The sequence below is a fragment of the Cottoperca gobio genome, chromosome 18, assembly GCF_900634415.1.
Source record: "Cottoperca gobio chromosome 18, fCotGob3.1, whole genome shotgun sequence".
Classification (NCBI taxonomy): Eukaryota; Metazoa; Chordata; class Actinopteri; order Perciformes; family Bovichtidae; genus Cottoperca; species Cottoperca gobio.
Window position 1 is genome coordinate 62,318 of NC_041372.1, and position 15,885 is coordinate 78,202.

Below are 15,885 nucleotides of genomic sequence, written 5' to 3' on the forward strand. Positions count from 1 at the left end.
CGCAGGGGTTGATGAGATCCTTCTCAACCTTCTTATCTCTACTTTCTTATGTTCAACAAAAAAATACAGTGGTTGAGAATTGAAGATGAAATTCATTGGATAAACGCAATATCAATATTGTATTGTGGTTGGTAATTGATTCGGGAGGAAGTCCTCCATTGGAGCATCATTTTACGTGGTCTGGCCATACATTACCCCAAGTGAAGGAGTTCAAGTACCTCGGGGTCTTGTTCGCGAGTGAGGGGACGATGGATCGAGAGATTGGCCGGAGAATCGGAGCAGCGGGGGCGGTATTACAGTCACTTTACCGCACCGTTGTGACGAAAAGAGAGCTGAGCTCAGCCATCCGTGAGAGACTCGGAGTAGAGCCGCCGCTCCTTTACGTTGAAAGGAGCCAGTTGAGGTGGTTCGGGCATCTAGTAAGGATGCCACCTGGGCGCCTCCCTAGGGAGGTGTTCCAGGCACGTCCAGCTGGGAGGAGACCCCGGGGAAGACCCAGGACTCGGTGAAGAGATTATATCTCCTCACTGGCCTGGGAACGCCTCAGGATCTCCCAGTCGGAGCTGTGGCCCGGAGAAGGGAAGATTGGGGCTCCTTACTGGAGCTGCTGCCCACGCGACCCGATCCCAGATAAGCGGTAGACGATGGATGGATGGATGGAACATTATTATTATAGTATGTGTGTTTTTCATTGTTATCACACTTTACACACACGGGTCATTTTAGACCCGTCTGTGTAAACCTGATGTAGTAATACAAAAAATATTTTAGTTTATAAATGAAGAAAGAAAAAATGAAAATAATGGTCAATTTGCGGTCATCAAAAACAAGATATTTAATGAATACTTGGAATATTAAAAGATTAAATAAATTGATTTCCAAAAATATAGCAAAGAAACACTCAGCCATGCATGAAATCACATAGGAAACGAATACGGGTCCGTTTGGACCCATGTTGCGCATTAGAAGGATAGTGATACAAAAATGATTTTTATTCAAAAAGTAAGAAAGTAAAAATAAAAATAACAATTTGTGATGATCAAAAACAAGTTAATTGAGGAATTCCTGGAATTCTGAATGATTAAAGTAATTTATTGCAAAGATATTTACAATTAAAACTCACTTGGGTCTATTTGGACCCATGTTATGCAACAAAGGGATAAAAAAATAGTTCAATATTTTTGGAAATACGATTATGTTCTTGTATTTCAGAGGGTGATATGATAAGATCAATATAAAAATAGGCCTTACATTACCTCTAATACTTAATTATTAACACAATATATCTAATGTATTTAATGCATTCACAAAGCAAAAAAATATTTGTGCGTGTGTGTGAATGTGTGTGCCCATGCACAGACCCAGTGCTGGACTCGTAGGTTTGTCCTAAATGGCAGTCTTCGGGTGGTGATTCTGGATTGTGCCAGAAGTCAGCGAAGCAGTTATTGCCTTCCTTGTTGGACCGCTCAAAACCGTAGTCACTATAAACACACACCAGAGACACACAGATATGAATAGCAAAAATAATGAGCAAACACATTGTACTGCAAATTAACACAGTAGCATGTGTGTAATTTAATATTTTTTATGTAAACTTTACTGTGAGCATTACACATATTTTGCATATGCAATGTATATGAGTCTTAAAAGTATAATGTCTCATTATTATTAGTTTTATTTTAACACATAATACACAACAAAATGTGCTGGTCTGAGAAAATAATGGACAAGGTGAAGGCACCTGAAGCAACAGAGATTAAGTATTGTTAATATGGTTAACTTCAGTTTATCACATGTTGTGCACTCATTTAAAGCATTATATGATTTTAAAAGACACTTAATCGATAAGGAGTTTTTTCAATGGTGATGATATTAATTTATCTATGTTTTTAAATCATGCATATTTTAATACTAAGTATGTCAAATGCTAAAATACAATAATCTCGGGAAATTTTATCTAAAGTCTGTTTAGTGTTTTTCTACAATTCTGAAGTGCTTACCAGTTGAAGTCTTTCTCGCTGCAATGACAGGGTTTGGTGGCGAGAGCTGATGTGTAGCTTTTTCCTTTGATACAGAACGCTGTGTCCTTCCTTTTCCTGAAACTTCGCTCCTGGCCCATTATGCACTTCTCTCCCTGAGGGTAACAATGAAGAAATTAGAATTTAGTTTTCAATATAAGCACACAATATAAGCACTGTAGTTATTTATGTCTTTACTTTATGTGTGTGTGTGCATTACCTGCATGTCTGTGAGCTGCCAGGACTCGTAGTCTGACTCAGTACACTGATGGGGGAAAGACTGCCTAAAGTCCACTTTAACCAACTCCCAGTCTGACCTGTAGCTGATGTGGCCAAACACACTGCGAACACACACAACAGATAAAAAATGAATACATCATTTCATATTATATTCCTCCACATCTCGATGTGTAACTGTATGCCGCTAATATAACTACAGAGGTCAAATCTAATCTATATCAGATTAAGTTTATAACATTTCTTTATCCATCCATCCATCCATCTTTCACTGATCTGGGGTTAGGTCGTGGAGGCAGCAGGCTCAGCAGGGTATTCAAGACGTTCTTCCCTCCAGCAATGTTTTTCGGCTACTCCTTGGGGACCCAAGACATTCCCAGGCCAGGTGTAATATATAATCTCTCCACCATGTTCGGGGTCTACCCGGGGGCCTCTAACTAGTTGGCCATACCCTGAAAACCTCCAACAGGTGGCGCCCAGGAGGCATCCTGATCAGATGCCCAAACCACTTGACCCTTTCAACGCAAAGGAGCACCGACTCCACTCTAACCTCCCAACGGATGTTCGAGCACCTCACCCTATCTCCAAAGTTGAGCCCGGCAACCCTACAAAGAAAACTCATATCGGCGTCCTGTATCTATAATCTCATTCTTTCATTCACTTGCCAAAGCTTGTGTCCATAGGTGAGTCTGAACGTAGATGGACTGGTAAATCATTAACCTCACTCACGAGGAACACCCCAAAATACTTGAACTCTGTCTGACTCCCAATCTGGAGGGAGCATCCATCGTTTTCTGGCAAAGAACCATGGCCTCAGATTGTGAGGTACTGACTCTCATCCCCACCACTTCACGCCCCAAAGCGTGCTTGAGGCTACGATCTGATGAAGCCAACAGAACCACATCATCAACAAAGAGCAGAGACGCAATTCTGAGATCCCCAAACCAGACACCTTGATATCCTGTCCATGAAATCAGAATCAGTAACAAAGGACAACCCAGGAGAAGGCCAATACCCACCGGAAACATGTTTGACTTTGTGCCGAGTACATGGACACAGACTTATAATCATGCTTGCTAAGAATCAGACTGATCTGATAAAAACAGCATGACTGTGATCTAAGTCTGACCAATTTAAAGTTTCAGTATCCAGCTTCTCATTATTCATTTAAGACTTCAAACATTAATTAAACCTTATTAAACCTTTCAATTCACATAATAACATGCTATCATGAAACAGACATTATTCAACTTGATGGAAAAGTGCAAAAGACAATTATTCACATAGGCAAACCACAACCCACTGCACCATGTTATTTTACACTAGTTGGCTTCTTATCTCTACTTTCTTATGTTCAACAAAAAAATACAGTGGTTGAGAATTGAAGATGAAATTCATTGGATAAACGCAATATCAATATTGTATTGTGGTTGGTAATTGATTCGGGAGGAAGTCCTCCATTGGAGCATCATTTTACGTGGTCTGGCCATACATTAAATTGATACAAGAGATCCCGCCTTAAGGAGGAAATCAAGAGCCCCTCAATCAGAATTTAAATAATGGATTTTCTTCCAAAGAAGAGAAATAAAGAAAAAAAAATTATACTGAGATTTGTTAATGACTTATTTCAACCAATAACTCTTTTTTGTCTTTTGATCTCCCTCTTACCTCTCAAAAATAGAGGAGGATCAACCTCTTCTGCCTCTATGGACCATCCCCCTGTAATCACATTGTCCAAACACAAACAGAACATCCCTCCAAACATGACATGACTCATCAGGTGGTGGAACCTTCGGGATGCCAAACACAGAGATACACTATACCTATGCCACAGCTTTAGTTGTTATCGACCACAATGGGTACACAGCAGGATATCTAGTGCTCAGACACATAATCATAAGAAGATACTTACAACATGGTTCAGCTTTCCTGTTAACAGGCTCACGTGACACCTTTATATATATGAGGAAACTTCTCTTTTTACGCACGTCCAGAAAACGTTTAGCTTGCATGGTGGCTTGATTCGTGGTGGCTTGATCTCATGATACCATGATACCATGATACATGAGAAACGCGGTATCACAAGTTAACACAAAACTCCATCTTGTCAGGCTCCAAGTAATGTGTTTGTGTCCATTCAGCTTCCTGTGAGGAGCTACCAGAGAAAACAACTTCTACACAGCCCATTCTGCAAAAAAAGTATCCACTGGCAGCACTGGCTATCTCCGCATCAGACTAAACAGGGTCAAATACCTATTTTCACTCTGCTGTTTCTGCAACAGTTGTTGAGAGGGAACTTTCAATGTAAGGTCACCACACTTACTGTCATCTAGTTCAGCCCTAGCCATTGTGTGTATGGCTGGAAATACATCTGGTAACCCACTGGAGCTGTTGTCAGAAACAGAGTCAACCAGAGTGTTACCAAAGGTGACCAAGGAGTGTTGGCCCAAGCATGGCTACCAGCAAAAATGTTTCCCAAAATAAAGTGAACCCCCTCAATTGGCAGTGCTGGGAGCACCTAGCCTTGCACATAGGATAATGCCATGCAAAGGAATAGGCACAATGGTTAAACCCATCCAACAAATAAGGATACATTCAATGGTGTCAATGGAGTACACTATTTATGAGTCATAATCTCCTGTATCCTTCAGGATATTTATTGGGATTCTTCCATTGCTTCCTTGCAGTAACACAAAACAATCCAGTAGTGAGCTCTCACAAACTACCCTTATGGAGCAACACAAATTCATCTGCTGGTACTGCGGCATCAGCAGCAGAGGTGACTTTCTGTTAGCTAATGTATATAGCAATATGGCCTAGGAGTGAATTTAAAAGCTGCTCTAAAAAACAAATACCATAGGTCATCAAAATGAATAATACCATAATAATAATAATAATAATAATGAATTAACCAGTGTTTAAAATGGGTTGTCAGATCTCTGGCCAATTCTACATATGTTTGCCCATTTCTCCTCTACCAGAACCTGAAATGCTGACGAAACACTTCCTACGAATCTTCTCTACCTCAATTTGTCTAATTTGTGTTTAACCTCTTACAGTGTGGGCGAATTTACCTGAAAATACATACAAACAACATACCCAAAGTAAATTGAAAGCTGCTCTTCAACCATTTGCACCAGCTGCATGGTTTTGGTCTCATTCAAAAGATAACTCTCTTATTGTTCTTGCAAAACATCGAATAATCACTCGAAGTGCTTCTGGTACTGAGTAATAGTGGTCTGAATATACTGAATTTGAAGAAAATACACTCCACCTGAAGTTTGTTGTTGAAAAAGATGCCTGAAGATGTGGGTATAGCTGGTAGGTATGAACTGGAAAACACAATATAAACATAGCACCAAGTGTTACCAAGTTCAGGTCCAAAACTTAACTTCTTAGTTTTTCTAATAGTAACACCAAGCTGTGCATTTGGAGATATTATAATATTTATTGATAAAAAATAACATTTGTAAAAATAAAACCATGGTTGTCATATGTCTAAAGCTCCAGCAGTTCATTGGCTACACAATACGTGAGTGGGCTGCTGCTGGCTCTTTCTGTAAACAAAAGAAGAGGGCTTGCACTTCCTTATCAAGTTGACACTCTTGATGGCTGTAGATAACACATGGAAGCTCCGATTGGCTCAAAAGAAGTTTCAATCGAAATGTCAGAGTTCGGCACCCCGTTAGCAAATATCAAAATAGCGCTATTAGCTTGATACATGCCGTTTTACCAAGTATCATCGCGAAAATAAACACATCGATCATCTGATTTCAAAGATTGCAACAGCTGGGCTTTTATCAATGTGACGATGTTCAAGATGGATATATTTTTACTGGAAACGATCTATAGGACCTCTGCAATGACACAGGAAGTGTGTTTTTTTGTATTATTACTGATTACAGGATTATGATGAGAATTCATAGGTGGGTTGGCTCAAAGTTATGGGTTTGATTGTGAGTTTACTTGCTTGTGTGAGATGCCTATTGTACTTGCTGTTGTGATTTTGATCTCAAAATAGTTTTGCTGACTAGATAGATGAGATTCTAAGCTTTCTAACAACATGTGGCATTGCGTTACAACTCCATCATGGCGGACTGTAAACAACACAGGGCAAAATACAACCTCTCTGAAAATGCAGAGATGCGGTCCATCCGTTAGGTGGTTAAAGACAGCTTTTAATTCAAAGACACTTGCTGAGTTCTGGATTTCAGTCGAGAGATTATCCACAGCTATCCAAGGCCACGATGGACGTACTGATGCCGTTTGGCTCTACATACCTGTACGAAAAGACTTTCTCGGCACTGACATATATTAAAAATAAAAACAGATCACGTCTAAACGTGAAGGATGATCTCAGAGTGGCCGTCTCCAAAATTAAACACAGAATGGACTTGCTGTGCTCCACGCATAGTGCCCACCCATCTCATTAGGTGAGATTCACGCTAAAACATACTAATTCCCAAAATGTAAATTTGCACCGCAACACATTTCTCACATGTTTACTCAGTGCAACAGTTAATGGCTATTACTTGAGATATTCTGATGGCTATTACTGAGATATTCTTCTGCAAACATGGAAATTAAAGTATTGTGTCAAAATTTAATTTGCACATGACAGCAACAATGTTTACTCATAAATTACATGGAGATTACTTTGACTGACGTATTCTGCTTTTATCTTTAAAGTAAATTGTTATATGTAAAATCATATCATGGTTGTCAGGCTGTTCTGTTCTTTTGTGTTGTCGTTATGCCCGTGTCCTATTAGTGTGTGCGTCCTGTGTGCACGTTTTCTTATGTTTCAGTCACCTCCGGGGATAGTAGGGGTCGCCAGTCTCTGGCACCGTTATTTTTGGGGTTGGGGCTGAAAAGATTGGGAACCCTGATCTAGCTAGTACAAATGTTATATTGACGTTTCTGAAGATTTCCTACAGTACAATTATGCATAATTATATAGTATTACATAATATTTGTACTATACTATATTCAAGGTGTTTTCCCTATCTTCTCACCACTTGCATTAGAAAGTCTTCAATTCACCCTGAATCTAGCCGTAACATAAAATCAAAGGTGTCCTAATCTATGCATTTGAGTTTTAGAGAATACAGCAAGAAACTTAAGGTTTGGTTAAAGATAGGACTGCATAACCTCATTTAAATCTCAAATCCCCTTTTATACGAAGACTCTTCAAGTCATCATCCAATTATTTGCTGACTTTATAAACAGCTGGCTTCCTTTGACATTCTAGTCATGATGTTCCTTATATGATGTAGTCAATGTAAGATCCAACAAAGGTAATTGTGTTGGAGCGGGCAAATGGCTTGCTGCATTGTATGTGGATTATAAATATACTTATGAATAAAACCTTCTTACAACAAGCCTGATCACTTATACTAACACGAACACTTATATTATTTGCCATCACTCTTCTGCTTACGGTATTTACGGTAAGCGCATCATTTCCGGTTGTTAATGTTTCTGTGTTGCTGGTAGCATACTTCGGCAGCTCCAGCTTGACCTAGTTAATGTTGTTATATTCTTGATCACATCGGCTAATTACCTGTCATCTATCTAAACCTATACTTGTACTTCCTAAGCACTTACAACTCTCTCCTTATCCTCCTTCTCTTAGTGACTCTCGCTAAATCGCGTCAATCGGAGTGTACTAAAGTTAATGTGAAGTCGGTGTGTACATTTGCCAAAACAATGTCGGACTCCGTAGTTTTCTCTGGTCCTCTGCCAAATCTTTTGAATGATGACATGTTTAGCCGCATGTCAACATTCCGTCGCTGGCTCTCATGATGGTGTCCAGATAATGATGTGGGCTTCGTAGACAATTGGCGGACTTTCTGGGGAAGACCTGGTCTGATTAGGAGTGACGGCATCCATCCTACTTTGGATGGCGCAGATCTCATATCCAATAATATTACAAAGTTTATTAGTGGACCTAATTCATGACAACCCAGAGTTGAGACCAGGAGAAAAAGTTGCAGTCTTACACACTTCTCTGTGCGTCTTTCCGGGCAGTCACCCACTCAAATCCCCATAGTGACTGTGCCTGCCCCACGACCACTGAAATTAATCAAATCTATGGTTAACAAAAGAGGAGTTATACATGAAAACCTAATAAAAATAAACACCACCGCTGCATTAACCTGAGAGCTGTGTTGTCTGGAACCTAGTCAGCCGCCTCAGGATCCCCCAGTCGGAGCTGGAGGATGTGGCCCGGAGAAGGGAAGATTGGGGTTCCTTACTGGAGCTGCTGCCCCCGCGATCCGATCCCGGATAAGCGGTAGACGATGGATGGATGGACCACCGCTGCAAAAGTGCAACTAAATCGAAAAATTAAATGTGGGCTCTTAAACATCAGATCTTTATCAACGAAAGCTGGATTGGTAAATTATTTAATATCAGATAATAAGATTGATTTATTTTGTCTCACTGAAACCTGGCTGAGACATGAAGAATATGTCAGTCGAAATGAATCCACTCCACCTGGTCATATTAATACTCACATTCCTCGAGGTACTGGCCGAGGAGGTGGAGTTGCGGCCATATTTGACTCAAACCTCTCAAATCTCTCAATCCTAAACCTAAACTAAACTATAACTCTTTTGAAAGCCTTGTTCTTACGCTCTCAAACCCAACATGGAAAACAATAAAGCCAGTTTTATTTGTTACTGTGTACCGTCCTCCTGGTCCATATTCTGAATTTCTATTTCAGAATTTTTATCAAGTTTAGTCCTTAAAACAGATAAAGTAATTATTGTAGGTGATTTTAATATTCATGTGGATGTTGATAGTGGCAGCCTTAATAATGCATTTATCTAAATATTAGATTCAATTGGGTTCAGTCAAAATATACATGAACCAACTTATTGTTTAAACCACACTCTGGACCTTGTTCTGGGATATTGTGTTGAAATTGAAAGTTTATCAGTGTGTCCACATAATCCTCTTTTATCAGACCATTTTTTAATAACTTTTGAAGTCCTGTTACTGGACTACAAGCCAGTAGACAAAATATCCTACGCTCGATGTCTATCTGAAAGTGCTGTGATTAAATTTAAGGAAGTGATTCCATCAGCACTTAATTCAATACCAGGACTCAATATCAATATAATTGAGGACTCCAATGCTAACTTTAGTCCCTCCCAAATTAATCATCTTGTTGATAGTGTTGCAGCCTCAAATCTTGAAAGTAAATGGCGTTCCACTAAATTGGAAGAATCTTGTTTAGTCTGGTTAGATCATCTTAAAACGTATAAGAAGGCTCTCCGTAATGCCAGAGCAGCTTATTACTCTTCCTTAATAGAAGAAAATAAGAACAACCCCAGGTTTTCAGCACTGTAGCCAGGCTGACAGAGAGCCACAGCTGTACAGAGCCTTCTATTCCTATATCTTTCAGTAGTGACGACTTCATGAGCTTCTTTAACGATAAAATTATAATTATTCGAGACAAAATTAATCTCCTCCTGCCCTCAATTGGTAATGACTTAACTTCAACCTTAGGAATTTTAAAAACATTAGTAACTCCTGAAATATATCTAGACTGTCTTACTCCAATCAACCTTAACCAACTAACTTCAACAATCTCATCGTCTAAGCCATCAACCTGTCTTTTAGACCCGATTCCAACTAAAGTGTTTAAAGAAATTTTACCCTTAATTAACACCTCGTTATTAAATATGATCAACCTGTCTCTATTATCTGGCTACGTACCACAATCCTTTAAAGTAGCTGTAATAAAACCACTTCTTAAAAAGCCTAGTCTTGATCCAGAGGTTTTAGCCAACTATAGGCCGATATCTAACCTTCCCTTTCTCGCTAAGATCCTTGAGAAAGCAGTTGCAAAACAGTTATGTGATTTTTTACATAATAATAGTTTATTTGAGGTTTTTCAATCTGGATTTAGAGTTCATCATAGCACAGAGACGGCACTGGTGAAAGTTACCAATGACCTTCTATTGGCATCAGACAAGGGACTTGTCTCTGTACTTGTCTTGTTAGACCGCAGTGCTGCTTTCGACACTGTTGGTCATGACATTCTACTACAGAGACTGGAACATTGTGTTAGCATAAAAGGAACTGCACTAAACTGGTTCAAGTCCTATTTATCTGAGCAATCTCAATTTGTATGTGTTAACGACAAATCCTCCATGACAGCCAAAGTCAGTCTTGGAGTGCCGCGGGGTTCTGTACTTGGACCGATTCTATTCACCTTATATATGCTTCCTTTGAGCAATATTATAAGGAAACACTCTATACACTGTCATTGTTATGGGGATGATACCCAATTATATATATCAATTAAACCAGATGAAACCAATCAATTGGCTAAACTTCAAGCATGCCACATAAAAACTTGGATGTCTAGCAACTTTTTGATGTTAAACACAGACAAAACTGAAGTTATTATACTTGGCACTAAACGCCTCTGAAACGCTTTTTCTAATGACATAGAAGCTCTGGATGGCATTAATTTGGCCTCCAGCACCACTGTAAGGAATCTTGGCGTCATCTTTGATCAGGATATATCTTTTAACTCCCACATAAAACAAATCTCAAGGACTGCCTTCTTTCATCTACGTAACATTGCAAAAATAAGACACATCCTGTCTCAAAATGATGCAAAAAAACTAGTCCATGCATTTGTTACTTCAAGGCTGGATTCAGGTTGTCCCAAAAAGTCGCTTAAGACTCTTCAGTTGATCCAAAATGCAACGGCACGTGTATTGACAAGAACAAGGAAACGGGATCATATTACTCCTGTATTAGCTGCTCTGCACTGGCTCCCGGTAAAATACAGAATAAAATTAAAAATCCTTCTCCTGACTTATAAAGGAATTAATGGTCAGGCTCCGGCATATCTTAAAGATCTCATAGTATCTTATAAACCAACTAGAGTATTGCGCTCCCAGACTGCAGGGTTACTTAGTTCCTAGAGTCTCTAAGAGCACAATTGGAGCTAGAGCCTTCAGCTATCAAGCTCCTCTCCAGTGGAACCAGCTTCCAGTTTGTGTTCAGTAGGCAGACACCCTCTCCACATTTAAGAGTAGGCTAAAGACTTTCCTTTTTGATAAAGCTTATAGTTAGAGCTTGCTCAGGTTTGCCCTGGATCAGCTCCTAGTTATGCTGCAATAGGCTTAGACTGCCGGGGGACACCTCCCTGCTCTCTTCCTTCTCTTCCTCTCTCCTCCCCTCGCTCTCTTCTTCTCCCTCTCTATCTGTATACATTTATGTACATTTTCCTTGTGCGATGCGAGGGTCTAAGGACAGAGGGTGTCGTAACCTGTACAGTCTGTAAAGCACACTGAGACAAATGTATAATTTGTGATGTTGGGCTATACAAATACATTTGATTTGGATTTGATTATTTATCTAATTTATGTGCACATTTCAGTGTTGACTGCACGGGTGTCAAACTCAGTGGCCGGCGGTACAATTATATTCTGCCCGCGAGAAAATATCATAACTGGCCCGTCGGTTTTGTTAATTAAATCAATGCATGGCACAACCACGGGAAAATACATATTTGAGGAAGTATCTAAATGTGTAAACTGCACCGGGACAAACTGACAGGACTGACAACAGATGGAGCGCCTGCGATGAAGTGAAAAGAGCGGATTAGATGGGAGGATGCGTGAGAAGATGCAGCGGGAGACCTGTGCAGGTGAGCTGACAATTTATCACTGCATCATACACCAGGAAGTGCTGTGTTGTAAAGCTCTGGAAATGGAACATGTAATAAGCACTGTAACACAGACAGAAAACTTTATCAGAGCCAATTTAAGTCTTTTCCTGAGGAGATACATTCTGAACATGGCGGTGCGATGGCTGAGTCGAGGGAAGGTGCTGAATAAATTTTTCGAGTTGCGTGAGGAAATCTGCCAGTTTTTGGAAAGCAAAGGGAAAGCAACCACAGATCTCTGGGACAAAAAGTATCGTTGTGAGCTGGCCTTTTTGTGCGACATAACCAAGCTCCAAGCTCCAACCTCCAGCTTCAGGGCCGTGTGATCACGAACATGTATGATGCAGTCAGAGCGTTCCAAGCCAAGGCGCACCTGTGGGGACTCTGATGCAGCAATGAAACTTTGGTCACTACGTGTTTCCAAACATTGACAAACCATCTCCACCGCTGTGTTCCCGACTGCGCATTTTGCTGATAAACTGAGCGCATTTGCCGACTTTGCAGCTCAGAAATTAAACATCCAAATGGAGCTGATTGACCTCCAATGTAATGACACACTCAAGGCAAAGTATGACTCTGGGGGCGCTGCACAGTTTCCAAACTACATCCCCAAAATTATACCTCAACCCCTTCTTCATGTGCTGTTCAGGTGCTTTGCATGTTTAGAAGCACATACCTATGTGAGCAGCTATTATCTGTGATGAAGATGAACAAAATCCCACACCGGAATCGTCTCACTGTCTCACACCTTCACTCACTGAGGGTTTCCACAGTTAAGAAGCCCAAACATTAAACTGGCAGCTAAGAAAAGATTCCAAACATCTGGCTCTGCACATGCAGAATGCAGGTATTACCTCAAGGTCCTTATCATTGTCCTTATCACTTTTACTGTTCTTTAGTAGGTCATATTACTAAGCAGATTTGCAATCAAGCAATTAAATGAATCACCACACAATGAAGCCTTGACATCAATTGAAACTTTTCTTTTTGGAAACAATGTACTCACCTTGAACAGTTTTCACCTACTTTCTACCAATAACATTGTGCCTATGGAAACTGTTGACAGTAATCACAATGGATTATTGAAAGGAACTGAGACATTGGTCCTCATGGAAGAAACATTCAGAACACTTAACAGATTTGCTCTAAAGTAGCATGTATGAAGATTAACGAGTGGTCCAGACCTGTAGTATTGGCAATAGACAGAGTCTGCGTTAGGGAATGGAGGATGTGTTCCTTTAGCTCAGAGGGAGAAAACATGAAATACCAGGAAAGTGTTTGCAAGATATTTCCAGGAGAGGTCTGGTCTATTAGATTAAATGCAGGGATTCCTTTAAGGACAAAAGTGTTTGTGCAGGGTGCAGGGAACTACGATAGTGAACATACTTTGTTAGTAGCAGGATAAGATGGCATGATGCTTTTATACAACAGCATGTGAAGTTTAAGCCCATTGTGAGTCTGTTCAGTCTCTGATATTTGACCAGTTGTCATTAGTATGAGTGGTGGACAATCTGTGCTCCCCCACCTGTCCTTGGTGCTAAGTCACTGCCCAAAGACTTCATTATGGGATGGCAGGCGGTTCCATCAAAAATTGTAACTCGGTGGCAAGGAAATAGAGTATGTGTGCGCCTGGCACATGGCAGATAATGGTGAGTGAGTCTGAGTGTTCAAATCTCTCCTGTGTGACTGTCTGTGTGTGTGTGTGTGTGTGTGTGTGTGTGAGAAAAATTTCTCAATTAAAATTCAAGACAATAATAAAAATAACAACTCTACATGTCTACAGCTATGTAAGCAGCCATGTAAGGCTCCAGATTACACACCAGAAAATCAACCTTAGCTGTCCTTAGATCGAGACAATTTTGTCTCGATTTTCTGTTTCCTGTTTTATTTTGAAATGTTCCATTCCCCTTGTGTCATGTCTTGTATTACTTCATGTCCTTGTGTTTTTCCCTCACCCTGTGATTGTTGATTTGATCCTCCTGTGTCCATTTATCCTGCCCTTGTGTCTTTACCTTTCTCCCCAAGCTGTCTCTCATTCCCTCGTTTAGTGTCTGTGTGTACATTTTCTGTCTGTCTCATTGTTCCTTGTCGATTGGGTACCTTTCGTGCTCCCTCGTGTCTTGCCTGGTTTGTGTTTTCAGTTTTTATCTCTTGCCTTGTTTCATATTTTTCTAAGCTTTTTTTTAAAATAAAGTTCTCCTTTTGTTTATCTTCCGCTCTGTATTTGTGTCCTCACCTTTTCCCCAGCGTGACACAATTTATACAAGTTAGACTTGAAAAAATCATCCTCTAACATGTAAATCTTAAGCCTATTAACATCAATGTTAACACACCAAAGTAAAAAATTGGTGTTTTAGCATGTTAGCATGATAAACATGCCCACAGTTTGCATGTTTAGTATGTAACATTTAGCATGCTGTCATGTTAATAAAACTGTGATTGGAATTCAGCATTTGTGTAGCTTTTCTCATACACTAAAGTTCTGGATAAATGGAAAGTTTAAACCCATTGGTTGTGCCAGATGAAAAGTCAAGGGATCACTAGACATTCAGATTCATCCTCTGGGGATTACAAATGTATGTCCATAATTAAATTAAATTGTTATGATATTTCATTCTGTAGTAAAAGTGACTGACGAAGGGCTTAATTTATATAAATAACTTGTGTAGGCTACAGATCATTTCTATATTAATATATGAAATCAATCTAACAACCTACGTCCTAACAAGTGCATACTAAATGGACATGGAACTAAGCAGAGAGACAAACAAAGAAAGAGAGACGGGAACACAGAGTGCACAAATACATAGCAGAACCATAGAAATACAATATCAAAGTGGAGAAAAGTGAGACAGGGAGGGAGGGCAGAGGATATGTACAGGCTCCCTCTCCATTTAACCTCTGCTGTAACAGCAATCAAACCTTCAGGGGGTGAAGAGAGAGAACAGCTTTGCAGGAAATTTAGGAGCGAGACCAGCTTCTGTTAGCACCACAAAATTGCTCGATAGGGAATTGTTGTAATGGGATAGAAACTTGAGCTCCCTTGAATGCAGTGTGTGGGCAGGAAGGGCTGCCCTGTCTGACACTCTATTCAACTTAATAGAAGCAAGCAGAGAGTAGGAGGTGTTAAAAGAGGATAAAAGGGTTAAGCTATTGGAGATGTAGGAGATAGTGTGTATAATTTGTATTTCCACAGCAATCTACCAATTTTAATAAGTTTAATATTTTTAAAGTTTTATATAAAGTTTTTATTTTTAAAGTTTTGGATGTGTTTATGTCAGGATTTATAGTCTTCAGACTAATACAATCAATTCAACTAAACCAATAGTAACATCATTCCTACAATAATCCTGAAATTGAACATTTATCTTTTTAAAATTTGATTTCACTCACGTCATAACCAGTGTTTCATCTCCTGGCTCACTCAGGAGTCCATCGACGAACACAGAGGTGCTGGTGAAGTTGTGAACAGTCCACGTCCGTCCTTCATCAATACTAAATCTGTGGAGAAACAGGAAGTGTTCACAATCACCACATTGATGAGTTAGTAATGATTATATTACAAACAACCCACTCCCAGGGAATTGACCATTTACTAAACCCTGCCTGCTGTTAGAGTTTCATATTGTGATTGTCTGCTGTAGCATGAGCTGCAACCTAAAGGCCCTGTCACACATATCCGTATGGCGGAAACGTATACGAAAATTAGCACACAATCTAAGTACAAATAAGTCCAACTTTTCATCGGATCGGAAAAGTGAATGTATGTCTAACCTATTGATAGCGTATCACTTACTTATACAAAATGTATCAGACGAATGCCCAACAAATGCATAACGTATACAAAAATATGGCATATACAAAATATCGGCAATACGCTGGTGTATGTTGATATAAGGTAAGGCATAAGTAGTATGCGTTAAGAGCACGCTGTGT

The 15,885-nt window shown here is 39.8% G+C and overlaps 1 protein-coding gene across 5 annotated transcripts in view; it reads right to left on the reverse strand.

Annotated features, from left to right (window-relative positions):
- The window catches only part of sorcs2 (sortilin-related VPS10 domain containing receptor 2), a 309,446-nt gene that overhangs the window by 21,534 nt on the left and 272,027 nt on the right, over window positions 1–15,885 (reverse strand). For all 5 annotated transcript variants that reach the window (XM_029454505.1, XM_029454504.1, XM_029454501.1 and 2 more), the window contains 4 exons: window positions 15,343–15,450; window positions 2,239–2,359; window positions 2,001–2,134; window positions 1,362–1,481 (listed from right to left, as the gene is read on the reverse strand). In XM_029454505.1, the coding sequence (XP_029310365.1) occupies window positions 1,362–1,481; window positions 2,001–2,134; window positions 2,239–2,359; window positions 15,343–15,450 (483 nt within the window). The remainder of the gene's footprint in view (window positions 1–1,361; window positions 1,482–2,000; window positions 2,135–2,238; window positions 2,360–15,342; window positions 15,451–15,885) is intronic.